General features: G+C 42.2%; 1 protein-coding gene across 7 annotated transcripts in view; it reads left to right on the top strand.

Annotated features, from left to right (window-relative positions):
• The window catches only part of TENM2 (teneurin transmembrane protein 2), a 1,066,718-nt gene that overhangs the window by 899,830 nt on the left and 148,761 nt on the right, over positions 1-18,127 (top strand). For all 7 annotated transcript variants that reach the window (XM_039910127.1, XM_039910126.1, XM_039910125.1 and 4 more), the window contains 2 exons: positions 5,449-5,571; positions 16,438-16,643. In XM_039910127.1, the coding sequence (XP_039766061.1) occupies positions 5,449-5,571; positions 16,438-16,643 (329 nt within the window). The remainder of the gene's footprint in view (positions 1-5,448; positions 5,572-16,437; positions 16,644-18,127) is intronic.

Below are 18,127 nucleotides of genomic sequence, written 5' to 3'. Positions count from 1 at the left end.
AGATTTTTGAGGAAGGGAGTGACATGCCCAGAACGTTGCTGTAGAAAGATAATCCATGAAGTTCTCAGAATGGTAGGTAGGAAGCCAGTTTTGTGCACACCTCAGGAACACTCTCATTGTACTTGAGCCATTAGCCTAAATGTCAAATTGCTTCATTAACAGCTTAGACATCATATTTCAGGAAAGAGGGAGGAGACTGGTAGGTGCTGGTAGTTGGTCCACTAGATGAGAAGGCATCTGTCAATAGGCAGCTTGAGGAAACTTTTTCTGGAGTCTATCAAACTCATCAACAAGTCTTTATTTCATGACCATAAGATGGTTAGCATTGTTCAGCTATGTTGATGAGCAAATATCCAATCACAGAAGTGTTAAAATTAATAAAATGTTTACAAGAAACAGGGTGGCCTAGGAGAAAGAGCACGGGTCCGGGAGTCAGAGGACCTGGCTTCTGAAACCAGCTCGGTCAATTGCTTACTGTGTGACCTAGGTCGAGTCACTTAACTTCTTTGTGCCTTAGTTTCCTCAACTGAAAAAAGGGGGTTAAATCCACCTCCCTCCTACTTAGACTGTGAGCCCCATGTGGGAAATGGACTGTGTCCATCCTGTTAAACTTGTGACTAATAGTGTTTGACGAATAATGAGCACTTAAAAAATATCATAAAAGCAAAACAAAAAACCAAGAATGGAGTGGCCATATTTATGTCAGAGTCTTTCTTTCCCATCTCTTTCCTTGCCTGGTCCCCGAAGTGGACTTGAATATTTTATCCCCATTTTACAGCAGGGGAAACTGGGATGTGGTAGGGAATATGGTTTGCCATAAGGTACCAATAAATCAGGAGCATAAATAAGAGGATAGAATCCTAAGAAACTGAATATTTGCTTCATTTCCAGATCTTTTCATAGCCTTGGCCTCATTTCCTCACTCCTTCCCCCCAGACACATTTTTGCCCTCATTTCCTTTTTGAAGTGGAGGCACAAACATAGCTGAACAGGAACGGATGCAAACAAAAGACAGTCTCAGTTTCCAAAAGCAAGTGTGAGGAAAGGCTATCACACTGAACTAATTCTCATTCTTCATGTGGGTCCGGTTCAACATCAGAAAATATGCCCCAACTTGAGTTTCATTTTTGTTGCAGTGCCGTGAAAGAAGGTCAGATCTATGTGCAGCTGATTTTGCTCTTTCCCCTTTTCTCATCCCAACCTCATCTTCGTGTTTTGCTTAACATTTCTGGAATCTGCTTTACGAAGTTACTTGGACGCTGGTACCCGAAAACATCTGACCTATTCTACAGTTTTCCTGTGCCTGCTATACTTTATCTGGGAAGATAATGGGGAAACAATGGAAAAATGAGAAAAAAAGTATAATGCTTTCTAGAACTCAGAAATACTTTGGGTTTCATTCGTGCTGTAAGATTGGGGTTTTTTATTGGGTTGAGGGTGTTTCCTCAAGTTCATATCTACATGGTACTGTACCCTTTGAACAAGATTGAATACTGGGTGGGGTGGAAAGCATTGAGTGGAGCATTTAGAGGGGAGTTTCAAGGCAACTGCTTTTACCGTCCTCTACCTGATGGGCTCCTAGTTCTGTCATAGGTGGGTAAATCCAGGTTTTGTTAAGACTGAGCTCCAACTTTACCAGGCACACCTGTGCCTACTGTTAGGACACAGAAAAACACTCACTAATTGAATGAAATCCCTGGTGGGTAAGCAGATGGGTCGGGGCAGATCCTAAAACCATTTTCATATAATATATTTTTAATCATTTGAAAATAGCTAATTCCTTGGCTACCCTAACCCGGTAATTACAAATTAAAAGCTATCGTTCTCTTGAAGGACACACTATTAGTTTTCATTCCCTGACCTCTGTGCTGTAAAGATATGTTATTATTTGAAGCAACCAGATTTTTCTCTTCAAGTAAGTGACCTACATATAAAGTATAAGCACCAGGAAAAAATTAGGTGTTATCTTGAAGGGAAATGTACTCTAAATGTCACTTATCCTTATTAGTATTTATCATCTATAACATTAGTGACTCCGGGTATGACACTAGGGAATAATGTATAGAAAAGCTATGGTCCCTGCTATTGCAAAGGAAATGAGATAAAGCAGACATTTACACTTGCAAAGCTAACCATTTTAAATCCATTCCCACAAGTTGGAGACTGTATTGTCTGAAGATAGATTTTTAACCCCAATAGAATGCAGTTGGACTTTGTGGTGATAGGCATGCAGAATGAATTGTGGAGTGGACAATTTCCTAAGCATTGTTAATTGCATTTCCTGTGGTTAATTGTTTTTCCCATCCTTACATCAATTTCAAAACCTGCCAGAGATGTAGCAACAGTATCAACCTGAAATAGAATGCAGACTTCACATGGCTATTGTCTGATAAGGAATAGTCAGATGATTCTCCATTTTGCAAATGTTACACTGAAGCCCAAGAATTGGAAAGAAAAAAAATACGGGCTAGGTGAAAGGAACATCTAAAACAAGGATACAGTCACAATAGCGATTAATTTAAAATAGCCAGAGCTGGGTGACCTTTGCTGAAATAAAATGAGAATTTCCACAAAGGACTGTGGGAGAATGTGGCTATTACCTCAAACCATAAAGTTGATACCCCAAAAAGGAAGGCAACCAATGCTATGGGGTAATCAAGTAGTCAGTCACTTAATAATCTTTACTGAGCACTTACTAAGTGCTTGGAATTAGTAGGCAGTAGAGTTAAGAGGCAGGATCCCTGCACTCAAAGAGCTTACAGTCTGGCGACAGAGGAAGACAGTAAAATGGGTTACAGGGAAGGGAAGCATCTGAGGTTTAAGACATATATGGTGGCAGAGTTATGGCAGGGTTATAGCACTAATGAAGTCAAGGTGAGACAGAAGGACAAAGCATTGCTTTCTGCTGTTGTTCCTTTTCTGAGGGGGTTTGGAAGAGCACTGTTCTAAGCACTGGGGTAGACATAGGGGAATCGGGTTGTCCCACATGGGGCTCACAGTCTTAATCCCCATTTTACAGATGAGGGAACTGAGGCACAGAGAAGTTAAGTGACTTGCCCACAGTCACACAGCCGACAAGTGACAAGTGGCAGAGAGTGGCAGAGCTAGAAAGTCAAAAGAAGCATCATGGCCTGGTGGAAAGAGCTCGGACCCGAGAGTCAGAAGACCTGGGTTCCAACCTAGACTCTGCTGCTAGCCTGCTGTGTGATTTTGAACAAGTCACTTAACTTCTTTCTGCCTCAATTTCCTCCTCTGTAAAAGGGGGTCTCAGTACCCATTCCCTCTTCCACTTAGATTGTGAGCTCCATGTAGGATAGGGCCTGGGTCCAACCTGATTATCCCATATCATCTACCCCAGCGCTTGGCCCAGAGTAAGCGCTTAACAAATACCATGAAAAAAGGGTAGAATATATAAAATGATAGCAGACAGGCAAGAAAGATTTTTTAAAGAAACCTAGTGAGAAGAAACACTCTCCTTGGGCCTCTGACTCCCGTTATGAAAGTAGTGGCTGAAAATGGTGATTGAATACTTGTTCTCCCTCCCACTTACCCTGTGAGCCCCATATGGGAGAAGGATTGGGTCCAACCTGAATCACTTTAATCTACCCCAGCATTTAGAACTGTGTTTGACACATGGTACATCCTTATTGAGTACCTAATAATAGTAATCATAATAATGTTTCAGTGTCGTGATACTTCACTGGGTGACCAGCATGGGGAATAGAGTAGTTCATTCATTCAATCTTATTTACTGAGTGCAAAGCACTTTGATAAGGGCTTGGAAAGTACAGTTCGGTAAGAAATAATGCCATCAGGTCTGAGCTCCCCAAAGTTTCCCCTCCCTCTCCTCCATCCCCCCTACTATCGACCCCCTCTTCTACTTTCCCATCCTTCCCAGAAGTATCTTCAGAGGCGATCTCCTCCCTCCTTTTATTCTTCAAAGCTCTCCATCACCTTGCCCCCTTCTACCTCATCTCCCTTCTCTCCTTCTACATCCCGGCCAAAAACGCTGTTCCTCTGGTGCTAATCTTCTCACTGTGCCTCGTTCTCGCCTGTGCTGCCATTGACACCTGGCCCACATCCTACCTCTGGCCTGGAATGCCCTCCCTCCTCAAATCCGCCAATCATACTCCCCCCTTCAAAGCCCTACTGAAGGCTCACATCCTCCAGGAGGTCTTCCCAGACCCAGGCCCCCTTTTCCTCTGCTCCCCCTCCACTCCCCATCACCCCAACTTGCTCCCTTTGTTCTACCCCCTCCCCGCCCCATAGCACTTGTGTATATATGTATGTATTCAAAATTCTATATATTTATATTGATGATGTGTATATATCTATAATTCCATGCATTTATATTGATGCTATTGATGCCTGTTTACTTGTTTTGATGTCATTTCTGCCCCCCCCCCCACCTTCTGCACCATGAACCTATTTTGGGCAGGGATTGTCTCTCTTCCTTGCTGAATTGCACTTCCCAAGTGCTTAGTAGAGTGTTCTGCACACAGAAAGCACTCAATAAATATAACTGCATGAATGAATGAACAAATACAGACAATCCCTGCCCACAGTGGGCTCACAGTCTAGAAGGGGGGTGACAGGCATTAAAATGAGTAGTGTAGGGGTAAGAAGTCATTATAGCTTGGACTAGGGGATAAGGGGAAGGGAAGAGTTTGCACAGGTACTCAAGGGGTCTGGAATTGATTTAAGAAATGTTATTTTGGCCTAAATCCTCTCCAAGAGGGGCAGGAGGTGACTCTCTTTTGAGTAGGTGTTAGGCATAGCAGGTTCATCCACTCATTAAATCATATTTATTGAGCATTTAGTGTATGCAAAGCCCTGTACTAAGCCCAGGTTTGCAGCTTTGCCACATTACATCCTGTTGCTTTGGCTTGGTGGGCAGGTTGCAGATTGGTATGTAGGGGCTCTCTTGCAAGTGTGCTAAGCAATCTAGGTGGGGCACTCCGTTTGTGGAGAAATTCTACACAGCCACACAAAGTAATGTCAGCTCTACAGTGCCTTATTTCAAATGTTTTAATATCAGTGTCCCATTAGACTGTAGACTTCTTGAGGGCAGGGACTGTGTCTGCCAACTGGATTGAACTCGCCCAAGCAGTTAAAACAGTGTCCCGTACAAAGTGAGCCCTCAGTGAATACCACTGATCGATTGAATACAGACACGGTCTGGAAAATTGCCTGGATTTCTTTTTCATGAAGAGTTTTGCTTTGTCCTCCCCTACTTAGGTTCTGCTTAGTGATATCAAAACAGATCCTATATACCCGAAAGTCAAAGGTGTTCACTGCATCTCGAACGTCTTTGTGGTCTGGGACGGACTGGTTTGGTTTCATCTTCATTAGCGGGGTTTAATAGGAAATGGTGGCCGCCGCCCTTGCCTTTGAAATTTCCATTTCTGCATTATATATTTATTTTTCATTCCCCGGTCTCTCCCACAGCAATGCATCTGCTCGGACTCAATTGGCAGCTACAGCCGACAGATGGACACACCTTTAACAATGGGATAAGGACGGGATTACCGGGAAATGATGATGTGGCAACAATGCCATCTGGAGGCAAAGGTAAGGTTACAGTTGCCGCTCGTCCTGTTAAGGTCAGAGGAATTTAGAGCTCTTGCCAGCTGACAGTTTCTCATCCCCATTTTGGAAGGTGGGCAAAAACTACTTTATGGTCTCTTATAAATACCCTATTAAATGCCGTTCGCCGCTCCTGTTTGTTTGCTGTGTTTGGCTGTGGTAATTCTGTGCTGGTTCTTCACCTGCGTATAACAATCTGCATACTTTCCCTACCCAAAATGATTCGGCACAATCCTTCGACTATTTGATGAAATCCAAACAACTAAGCGGCAGCAGCAGCAGCAGAGGCTTCGGCAGCCGTAGAAGTGGCCGCATGGGGAGGAGGAGGCAAAAACACTGTAGGAAGGCAAAACGGCAAGCTTCCACCTGAGAGACCTCTCGTGCTGGGAGAGATTCAGGCTCCTTGGGGAAGAGGCAAAGCCTGGCGTACCACGAAAGGGAAATACTGTAGTAGCTGCTGTTGGGTCTGCGGAGGAAATAGAAAGGAGTTTGGATACCTAGTGAACAAAGCTTCCCTTCTTATAACAACATGGGGGCAATAGAGATGTTTACTGAAACAGTCAAGTGCGTATTTTGCAAAGAGAAAATCGGGGAAAAGAGAAAGAGTAAGGGAGAAATGGGGAGGGGGGGATTAGGGAATAGAGACATGAAGCAATTTTTAAAAGGTCATATTTAGCCATCTGGTACATTGCTCGCTTAATTCAGATTCAAAATAACAAATGTGGGATGATGTGATGTGGTTGCCTTTGGGAGTTTCTCATACTACCTGTTGGAATGCCATCACTGACTACATTACCCTTCCTCCTCTCCCATCCCCCCCCCCCCCCAGTAGCCACAGGGGCACGTGCCTGAGTTAATTAGATGAATGTTAAATTGGTGCCTACAGGCTCTGGTGACTCACTTTAATTGGGTTTTTAGGAAAATAAAGATTTAATTGTATAATATTTTATAAAACAACAAAATTCAATATTCTTCTTTCATGCCCTACAAGTAGGAGCTGAGTTCAGTATCCGGAAAGGATGCATTGGGAAAAAATTGTCTCATTGTCCTGTACTATACCTGGTTCTCCTGTAATGTGGGAACTGTGTTGTTGTGTCAAGGAAAACTCATGCTGTAATACTCATCGTTACAGTGCTGCACAGTGATCCCCTCCATTTCTTCCAGTGCTGCAGCATGCTCTAGCTAAATGGGCTCATGTTGTTGGATGAACAGTACCCTAATTTACTGACAACATACCGGCCAAAATGTAAAGTGAAACCCACATTTTGGCAAATTGAGTGTAGGCAACTAAATTACTAAGCGATGGACTGTTTGGCCCCTTCCAGCCCTGGAGATGTTGGCTAAGGGTTTTGTCCTGTATTTGGAGGAGCAAAGTATCACCAGGAATTCAGCTTTCTGAAACTTTAAGATGCAGAGATCGCAAGAAGAGTGCAGTAGAAGCAAAGAATGCCTTTCCCCAAATAAATATCCCCCCAAATTGCAACAAATCTTGCCGGTCACAGATGGGTCTTAGTCACAAATGAACTCAGAAATAATCTACTTGGAAATCAAATCTTCTGTGGGAGATGTTTATCCCTTGGTTTGAAGGCACTTAATCAGCTCTCCCCATCCTAACTTACTTTTCTGATATCCTTTTATAACCCAACCCACACCACTATACTCCTCAAACACCAACCTACTTACTCACTGTACCTCAATCTTGAATTTCTCGCCACCAACCACTGGCCCACTTCTTCCCTCTGGTCTGGTCCCTCTCCCTTCATGTATAACAGACAGATCACCACTTTCCCCATCTTCAAAGCTCTCTGAAATCACATTCCTTCAAGAGGGAGGCCTTCCCTGACTAAGCTCTCGCTGTCCCTATTTGCCCCCTTTTCTGCATCACCTATGCACTTGGGTCCGTATCCTGTAAACATTTTGATTTTTCACCCCACCCCTACAGCAGTTATGTACATATCCATCTGTAATTTATTGTAATGCCTGTCCTTCTAGTCTGTAAGCTCCTTGTAGGCAAGAGGCATGTCTGCCAACTCTACTGTATTGTACTCTCCCAAGTGCTTAAGTACAGTGCTGTACACATAGTAGGTGATCAAGAAATACCATTGTTTTTTTCTAAATGTCCATTTATTATGCTTTCTTTGGGTTAAGGCTCTGTATTGAAGTCTTCTTTCATTTATTCAATCATATTTATTGAGCGTTATTGTGTGCAGAGCACTGGACTAAGCATTTAAGAGAGTACAGAACAACAATAAGCAGAGACATTCCCTGCCTTCAATATAGTACCATGGTAGATGAGCACAGTATACCTTTCCAGTGGTTCTAACCCTCCTGATTTGTTTCAGTACACCAAAGCCACAGCTAGAAAATATCACTGCAATATCCTAAGGCTATTTAGCTGGTTGGAGAAGGAAGGAGCATTGGTCATCTTTTCAGCCTGTAGTTTTCATGACTCTTTCCATCCTTAGGTCTAAGGATATTGTTAAATGAGGCTTTCACCTCTAAGAATCACTAAGTAGGGAATGTGTCAGTCATATCCAACAGTCCACTACTCTCCCTATCTTCAAAACCCTCCTAAAATCATATCTTCTCTAAGAGACCTTTCCTAACTAAGCCCTTATTTCCCTTATCACCCTCCTCGACAAGGCATTGACTGTGAACTTGCCTTTGCACTGCTTTAGCACTTTGATTCTCACCCCAGCCCCCAGCACTTATGCCTAGATCCTCATGCTCTACTGTTTCCCCTCTTTGTAATTTAATGCCTGTCTTCCCCTGAAGACTGTAAGTGCTTTGCGGGCAGGGTTCGTGTCTACTAACTCTATGGTACTGTACTTTCTCAAATACTTAATACAATGCTTTGCACATAGTAAACATGCAATAAATATCCTTGATTAACTTACTGAGGAAGTAAGGTTGGAAGTGCAGTAGATTACAATTTAACCAAAAAATGCCAATTCAATATGTTCTAAAATACAAAATGGAATTATGAAGTTGTTTAAGCAATTTGCAAATCAGTACTTTTCACATTAAAATCTGGAGATTTAAAAGCATCTTATATCAGAGAAGCAGCATAGCGTAGTGGGTAGAGCATCGGCCTGGGAGTCATCAGGTCATGGGTTCTAATACTGGCTCTGCCATTTGTCTGCAGTGTGACCTTGGGCAAGTCTCTTCACCTCTCAGTGCCTCAGTTACCTCATCTCTAAAATGGGGATTGAGACGGTGAGCCCCATATGGGCAGGGACTGTATCCAACTCAGTTTGCTCGTACCCGCTCCAGCATTTAGTACAGTGCCTGGTATGTAGTAAGTACTTAACAAATACCATAATTATTATTACTATTATAACTAGATGGTTGGATATCGAATGGTAAATTCATTCATTCAATCGTATTTATTGAGCGCTTAATAGTAGGAGACCCTCGATTTGACTGTTTACCCAGGGACTGCCCTCCCATCTTCCCCAAATTCCATACATTTAGGTAAACCTAATAAATTTCTATTGATTACTTATCCAACATTTCAAAGAGACAATCAAGACTTATTGGCAATAAGTTAATTAAATATCACACCCCTCCTACACACCAAACATGCATTATTCTGTATACACTAATCCTTCACTCTAGTAAGGTTTTAATCAAAGAGCACCTCGTATTGCTAGGGAGGTTAATCTTATTAAGCAATTACCAGGTAAGTATCCTGCAAGAACAAATTAAAATGTAAGCAAAATACTGCCATGAGAGCCTAATATGAGATGGAACATCGATAGAGATTTCATTACCTGGTCTTTAGGAGTGTTTACACTCCTCTTCTCCTGCTTGGAAATAAATCTAATAGGCAGAAGAACCTACACAAACTGAGATGTTAGTTGAAACAAAGCATTTGATTAATTAGTTGACAGTGAGTGTATTCTGTGGACTTTTTTTTTCTATTTCTTCTGGTTTTTGTCTTTTAAATTAAACCTTACCTGTTCTGCATTGCAGCAATAGGTGTAGGTGAGTGCATATATTATAGAGATACAGTTTGGATGTGTGTGTGTGTTTGTAGTTCTTTTTGGCAAGATATAGGAAGGCATCAACTTTTATTACAGTTGCACAAAATGTTATGTTATAGATCAAAAAGGGTTAGAGTTCTGAAATGATGACATTCTGGAGCTTTTTGGGTTGTCCTGCTAGCAATAGGACTGTGAATTTGTCGGAGGAGGAAAGAGTAAGGGCAAAGGTGTGGAATGTGGGTGGGGAGGTGAAAGAGAAGGAGACCGGGAATTATAAAATGAAAACAGCAATAAACTGGTTGGAGTTTAGGTTTAGAGTTAATAATCCAATGGAGTTTTCGCCAAGTTTAGAAAATACTGTTGATGACCTCTATCCTTCTCAGGGCCCTTTTATTCCTCCACAGACCTATCTAAACCTGGATCTGGAGGGCAATTACTATTCGTTAAATGTTTTCAGAAATTCTCCATCAGAAACACCTCTTCACTACTATTACTTCTACTACAACTATTACTACGACTACTACTAATAATAATAATTATGGTATTTAAGTGCTTATTATTGCCATTGTTCTTGTCTGTCTGTCTCCCCTGATTAGACGGTAAGCCCATCAAAGGGCAGGGACTGTATCTGTTACCGATTTGTACATTCCAAGCGCTTAGTACAGTGATCTGCACATAGTAAGCGCTCAATAAATACTATTGAATGAATGAATGAATGACTTTACTAAGCACGGGGGTAGGTACAAGATAATCAGGTTGATCACAGTTCCTGTCCCACATAGGGCTCACAGTCTTAATCCCCTGAGTAAATTGAGGGACAGATCATTTAAGTGACTTACCCAAGGTCACACAGCAGACAATTGGCAGAGCTGGGATTAGAACCCAAGTCCTCTGACCTCCAGGCCCAGACTCTTTCCATTGGGCCACACTGCTTCCTAATTCAACTAGGTCTCATGCAACACCATAATGCATTCAACAAAGAAGGCAGTGTTGCCTAGGAGAAAGATAATGGGTCCTGGACTCAGGAGACCTGGGTTCTAATCCCACCTCTGCCTCTGGCCCAGGTGATATAGGTAAATCACCTAACTTCTATTTTTCTTGGTTTCCTTATCTGTAAAATGGGGGGGGGGAGGTGGAAAATAGTTGCGATGCTTACCTCTCAGATTGTGAGCCCCATGTGGGACAGGAACTGTGTCCGATGTGATTACCTTCAACCTACTCCAGTGCTGATAAATAGACCAATATCTGTTAGTCTGTGGAAGCGTGTGGTAAGATAATGGGTATAATGACTTCCTTTTCTTCTTTAGAAAACCTAAAAGAAGTAGGTTTCTTTAGAAAACCTAGAGAAGTAGCATGGCTTAGTGGAAATAGCATGGGCCTGGGAGTCAGTGGATTTGCATTCTAATCCTGGCTCCAGTCAATCAATCATATCCATTGAGCACTTACTATTCAGCGCACTGTACTAAGCACTTGGAAAAGTACAGTACAACAGAATTAGCAGACATGTTCCCTGCCTATAACGAGCTAACAGTCCACACACCATATAACTGCTGTGTGAGCTTGAGCAAGTCACTTACCTTCTCTGTGGTTCAGTTCCCTCATCTTCAAAATGAGGATTCATAATTTGTTCTCCCTCCTGCTTAGATGTGAGTCCCACGTGGCAGATAATCTCGTATTTACCCCCAGCATTTAGTACAGTGTTTGCCACAAACTAAGTGCTAAACAAGTCCACAATTATTAAATCAATGTTTTGCCCAAAGTGCACAGAGAGGGTGGCCAGACAGGAAGAGGCTGCCCAAGTCCCATTGTTGCAGGGCAAGCCTAGCTTCCTCACAGCCTCATTTACCCTGTTGTAGCTTTGGCTTCTCCAGTGCCAGCCTTTTTAAAACCCCGACTTTCTCGGTTTATATCTTCCACATAAACATTTATTTGTGCCTGGAGCACATTTCTTTCCTACCCTCTGAAAAAATATCCATCTTTCCAGATGGTATGCAAGTTGGAAAAAAACGGCAAAGACTATTATTCTGTTTAGAAACATGTTTCTCCACACTTGCCCTTTCAGCAGAAACTTCATAATGATTTTTACTCGCTGGCTTAGTGCAGAGAAGAGCCAGATTAGCAGGGTTTGTAATGGCTCCTCTGGCTCCCATCAATGTCTGAACGAACACAGTGCAGGTTTTCAAAAGGATCCCTCACCAAAACAGAGCTTGTCCAAGGCACACGTGGCCCTGGAGAAGGCAGCCAATCTCAGAAATCTGTTCCTCCAGATCTACCCTCACTGTGCATCTGCACTGGGCTGCTTAATGGAAGTTACAGCAGGTGATCAGAGAGTTTGTACACTTGGGCAATTTTAAGCCCATATTGTAATGACTTGGTGTGGTTAGCATCGGTGTCATAAGACATTAACTAGCCTGGGAATTTATGCAGAACATTTAACCCATAGCAGGCTTTTTATTTTTTTAATGGTATATGTTAAGTGCTAAGTATGTACCAGGAACTGTACTAAGCACTGGGGTAGACACATGAAAGTTTGGTTGGACGCAGTACCCATCCCAAGTGAGACTGAGAGTTTTCATCCCCAATTTATGGATGGGGTAACTGAAGCTCAGAGAAGTGAAGCGTCTTGATCAAGGTCCCAAACAGCAGATAAGCGGCAGAGCCTGCATTAGGACCCAGGTCCTTCTGACTCCCAAGCCCATGACCTATCCACTAGTCCAAGCGTTTAGTACAGTGCTTTGCACACAATAGGTTCGATTGAATGAATGAATGAACAAATGCTTCTCTAGTCCCTAGTTTCTTGGGTTCTGGCTATGTGTCATTTGCTGAATAATCAAGTAACCAATCCGCACCTCAGTCAATCAACCAATCTGTGGTCTTTACTGAGCACTGTACTAAGTGCTTGGGAGAGTACAGTACAATAGAACCTTAAAAAGCTGAGGATGAGAATTCAATTCTGCCATTTATCAGGGAACTAGATTCTTTTTTCTGCAAGAATGTAAGTTAGCGTATAGGATATAGAGCATATTTTTACTTCAGGGCTTAAAATTGAATCTCAAAAGCTGCCCAGGCTAATTCAACAGAAAATCTGGTAACTGGAGCAACTGTGAAGAATGCTTTCCATTGTTATTCCTTTCATACACAATCTTAAATACACTACACTCTATTAGAATGTATAGTATACATTCTATGTACACTACAATATTATGTATGCTAGGTATACAGAATGTACTATGTATAAGCATGACAATCAAATCAAATTGTCAAGTTCCAACTGTTGGGACATATGGCTGACCCAGTGGTCTGGTGATGGGAGAATAATGGGCAGAAAGCAATCACGACTCAAAAACCTGTGAATTTCTTGCTGGTTTTGTGCTTTCTGGGTGTTATGTTAATGGACAGAGAAGTGGCAATACACAGGAGCTGTCCAGTCATCTACTGGTTAAACTGAACCCTCAGAGGGCTACACCGATTTCCAGATAAATGAGAATGAGGTGTAATGAGTGAAGCAATATTCTGAATTCAGCTTTTATCGCTGAGACTAAAAATACGTGAGGCAGAATAATCTGTAAAACTGATTCATGATAAAAAAAAAAGCCATTTGAGTTGGGTTAAGTTTAAAAAAGTATTATAAGAGTTCATTTTAATGACATGAATATGGTCCTATTTTCTTATCAATTCTTGGGTGGATAATTTCATTGTTTCCATTTTTGGTTTCAAATATAATATAGCAGCATTTTCCAAACTGATTAGCCTTGAATGCTGATGTAGATGATTGTCATGGGCTCCTCATAAGTCTTATTTAACTAGTTTGAATTTCAGGTGCATGTTAGAGAACTGAGCTGAATTTCCACATTCACATGAGCAATCTTCCATGGAGGTATAAAGTCTCATTACTATGGAAAATTGATCATTAGAGTGTCACCTTATAAAACCTACAGATGTAATCTTATGACCCATAATAAACCACCTGCAACCTAAGTGCCTTCTTCTTAGGCACTTCTCCTCCTCCTCCTCCTCCTCCTCCTCCTACGACAACGACTACAACCCAGCCCACACATTATGCTCCTATAAATCTAACTTTCTCACTCTACCTCAGTCTCTTCTATTTTGCCATGGACCGCTGGTCCACATCCCGCCTCTGGCCGAGAACACCTCCCCCCACCTCATATCCAACAGACAGTTACTCTCCCCACTTCAAAGCTTTAGTGAAGGCACATTTCGTCCAAGAGGCCTTCCCTGACCAAGCACTGCTTTTCTCTTCTCCCACTTCCTTCTGCATCATCCTGACTTGCTCCCTTTATTCATCCCCTGCCTCCCAGCCCCAGAGCATTTTATGTAAATATTTGTAATTTATTTATATTAATGTCTGTCTCCTCTCTAGACTGCAAGCTCATTGTGAGGAGGGAATGTGTCTGTTTATTGTTATATTGTACTTCCCCAAACACTTAGTACAGTTTAGAGAAGCAGCATAGCTTATTGGAAAGAGCACGGGGCTTGAGGTCATGGGTTCTAATCCCAGCTCTGCTGCTTGTCAGCTGTGTGACCTTGGGCAAGTCACTTAACTTCTCTGTGCCTCAGTTACCTCATCTGTAAAATAGGGATGGAGACTGTGAGCCCTATGTGGGACAACCTGATTACCTTGTATCTACCCTAGTACTTAGAACAGTGCTTGGCACATAACTTAACAAATACCAACATTATTATTATTATTAGTTCTCTGCACCCAGCAGGTGCTCAATAAATACAATTGACTGACTAAGTATGGAGTCATTATTGACTCTAAATATTCTCCAATCTGCACATGATTGTAGTACAGGGAGTGAATAGAGTGACCCCAAACTTTCAAGCACTTGGTGAAGGTGACAGCGTGGCTCAGTGGAAAGTGCACGGGTTTTGGAGTCAGGACTCATGAGTTCGAATCCCAGCTCTGCCCCTTGTCAGCTGTGTGACTGTGGGCAAGTCACTTAACTTCTCTGTGCCTCAGTTCCCTCATCTGTAAAATGGGGATTAAGACTGTGAGCCCCACGTGGTACAACCTGATTCCCCTGTGTCTACCCCAGCGCTTAGAACAGTGCTCGGCACATAGTAAGCGCTTAAATACCAATATTATTATTATTATTTATTTGTGCTGCTGGCTTTGTAGTATCTTTCACTGTGGATAAAGATCCCCCCTTTTGGAGTGAATGGATTGGCCGAACTTGAGCTCCCTTTCCTTTGGCCTCTCCTTTCCTACCTTGATTCACTATCCTGAATCAATTAATCAGTCAGTAGTATTTCTTGAGCACTTACTGTGTGCATCCATCAGTCAGCAGTATTTATTGAGCACAGAGCACAATTCTAAGTGCTTAGGAGAATGCAGTCCAATAAAGTTGATAGTCACAGTTCAGAGGAATGGACTAAATAACCTCATAAATTTCTTCCAATCCCGAGGATTCTGTGACTTCTAGTGGAAGGTTGTCCATATCAACCCCCTGCTGGGACATCCCTGTACTGGAGTTTCTTATTCCTGTTGGGATGAATCACAGTTAGCCCTACTGATCTTTGCTGGTCTTCAAAACTCAGTTTCTCAAAACTTGGTTCCAAAAAAATGCCCCTGATTGAGGAGGTGGAGGTGATGTGGGTTTATTTCCATAAATTAATCCTTTCCAGAAATATGACCCTAGTTTAACCTACAGAAATCATCTGAATTAAAGCCTCAGAATATCTCTGGCCTAAATTAAGCGGGTAGTTGAAGTCAAAGCCCCCTCCCACCCAACTACTCCCAAGGTACCTGCCTGAAATATTTGAATAGTGCAGGCCACTGTGCAAATCCGAGCACAGAATCATCTGGGTAATGTGTGGACAGTGTTCAAGACTGGTAGAATTTCAGGGCACGTGGAATAATAATAATAATAATAATAATTGTGGTATTTGCTAAGCCCTTACTATATGCCAGGCATTGTACAAAGTCCTACGGTGGACACAAGCAAATCGGGTTAGACACATTCCGAGTCCCTCATGGAGCTCACAGTCTTAATCGCCATTTTATAGATGAGGTCACTGAGGCCCAGAGAAGTGAAGAAGTGACTTGCCCAAGATCACACAGCAGAGAAGTGGCAGAGTCAGAATTACAACCCAGGTCCTTCTGATTCCCAGGCCCATTCTCTCCCCACTGGGGAAGGACATTTCTGCAGAATACTGGATAGCAATTGTGAATAGCAATGTCCTGTAGCAATGCCGTCCAAGAACAGGTTGGGTTCACTGAAATAGTTCATTTTCAAGGTTTTCAATCCCTTCTTCCCATCTGAAATCAAAGATCAAACAAATATTATATCAATCTATGATTAATGCACTATTGTCTCCGTTGATGTGTTTCTGTTCTGCAGATTCTTGTTTGGGGTATATTGTTCTTTATTTGTCTAAATGTCAGAGAGAATGTTGAACTTGTTTGTGATATGAAGGATGAATAATTAAAGTCTGCAAGAATTAACATCACCTCCACGTGAATATCCCCCCCTTCCCTACTGATTATTTTTGCATCCTAGTCACACTCGGGGTGGCTGAAAGGAGCGCAAGGAGCTTTACATGTACTTATCTGACTCTCTGCTCTTATTATATTTGATCAGTAAAGAGCAATCACAGAATAAGAAAGCAGTGAGCCAGGATTTCAGATGCCCTTGGGTATGAGTTTATAGCTTTGTTATTTAAAACCTAAATGTTTGAAGCTTTGATTTAAAGAGGAAGCCTTTCATGAGTTTCATCTTAAATGCAAAAAATGACAAAATAAAAAGGAAGATTGGCATATAATTAAGTAAAAATGCAGGACCTCCCCCCACCAACTACCAACTAACAATTAAGTATCACTTTCTTGCCGCTTGCTCCCTAGGGCCCTGGACATCCAAGAACAGCAGCATAGACAGCGGGGAAGCAGAAGTTGGCCGTCGGGTCACTCAGGAAGTGCCTCCAGGGGTATTCTGGAGATCTCAAATTCATATCAGCCAGCCACAGTTCTTAAAGTTCAACATCTCCTTGGGGAAGGATGCTCTTTTTGGTGTTTATATACGAAGAGGACTTCCTCCATCTCATGCCCAGGTATGAATATGCTGGATATGTCTTAGTGTCTGAAAAGTTTACATCCTTGATAATGAAGTCAACTCTGCTGGGCATACGGGTTACCACTTGGGCACTCCTACCCTTTTGGTCCAGTTCTGCAGACTATGAGATTCAGTTTCTTAAATATCACCACCATAATCTCATTAAAATGTAGAAGCCAAAAGGGGCTCATTTCTTAGTGCTAGGGAAGGTATTGTTGGAAGTATTCCTTTTGGCTTTAAGGACTCGCAACTGGGGAACTGGAGAACCTATGACATCATTTCCTGAATGTTTCTCTGTCATTAACTGAAACTGTTTCCTTGGGTAGTTGGCCAGAATAAGGGAGAGCATGAGTATTCACCACCTTCACATTTATCAATTCCTTCTAGGTCCTGAAGTCTCAAGACTGGGGCTCATCCCTCATGCATGACCAGAGACTCCATCAGTTGTTAGGGTTGACTATGTGGATTCTGGTTTATACAGAGAAGTAACGTGTAGGAGTTGGGTTAAGGTTTGTTTTTTTTCTAATAGTATTTGTTCATCGCTTACTGGGTGCCAGGCACTGTGGTAGTGCCAGTATAGATTAAAGCTAATCAAGTTGGACACAGTCCCTGGGACCCACAGTCTTAATCCCTATTTTACAAATGAGGTAACTGAGGTGCAGAGAAGTTAAATTACTTGCCCATGGTCCCACAGGGGACAAGTGGTGGAGCCGGCCTTAGAACCCAGGTCCTTCTGACTCCCAGGCCCATGTTCTATCCACTAGCCATGCTGCTTCTCATGAGTCGTGATACCCTCCCATTTCTTATGCCTCATTCTTATTTATCAGAACCCGCTAGGACTCTGTTTCTGTTTTTCTGTCTTTGGGTGTAATTAGCACCTAAGGGATTTATCTTTTGTTTCCAAAATCACATGCTCTGCTGTGAAAAGGCATTCATTGCCTCCATCCACACTGCTCTATGGGTATGGGAGAAGGAGGAAAGAGGGAGAAGGGGAAGAAGGCAGTGGAATTAAGCAAACCAATTCAGCAACCCCATAATCACTCAAACATAAACTACCATCAGCATGTGCAAGTTCAGCTACCTCCATTCAAATATGTGATAGAGTATATGGAAAAGCATTTGATGTGGGTCAGGGTTTTTCTTGCCCCTGATCCCTGAGGGGGGAAATATATATATATATATTAATGGAAAATAGTGTGCTGATAGACATTGAAGGAAACCTCGTTTGCTGTTGCTGCAAGTTAAGAACTTGGGCAGTGAAAGCAGTAAGCAAGTTCGCTTGACAGTTCATCACTGATTGGTACTGATATGTCAAGCCAAGTAAAATCCTTTGTGAGAACAAGTCAATAATCAGCAAATTAGGTACATGATTAACCTGAGACAACAAGATGCAGTTCTTGCCTAGGAACCCTGTAGAGACTTCACCTTCTCGGTATTACTGTTTAGCAAATATTAAAAATGCCTAGTTTTAGTCACTCAAAC

This window comes from Ornithorhynchus anatinus, chromosome X1, assembly GCF_004115215.2.
Source record: "Ornithorhynchus anatinus isolate Pmale09 chromosome X1, mOrnAna1.pri.v4, whole genome shotgun sequence".
Lineage (NCBI taxonomy): Eukaryota > Metazoa > Chordata > Mammalia > Monotremata > Ornithorhynchidae > Ornithorhynchus > Ornithorhynchus anatinus.
This window is presented reverse-complemented; position numbering and strand designations above follow the sequence as displayed.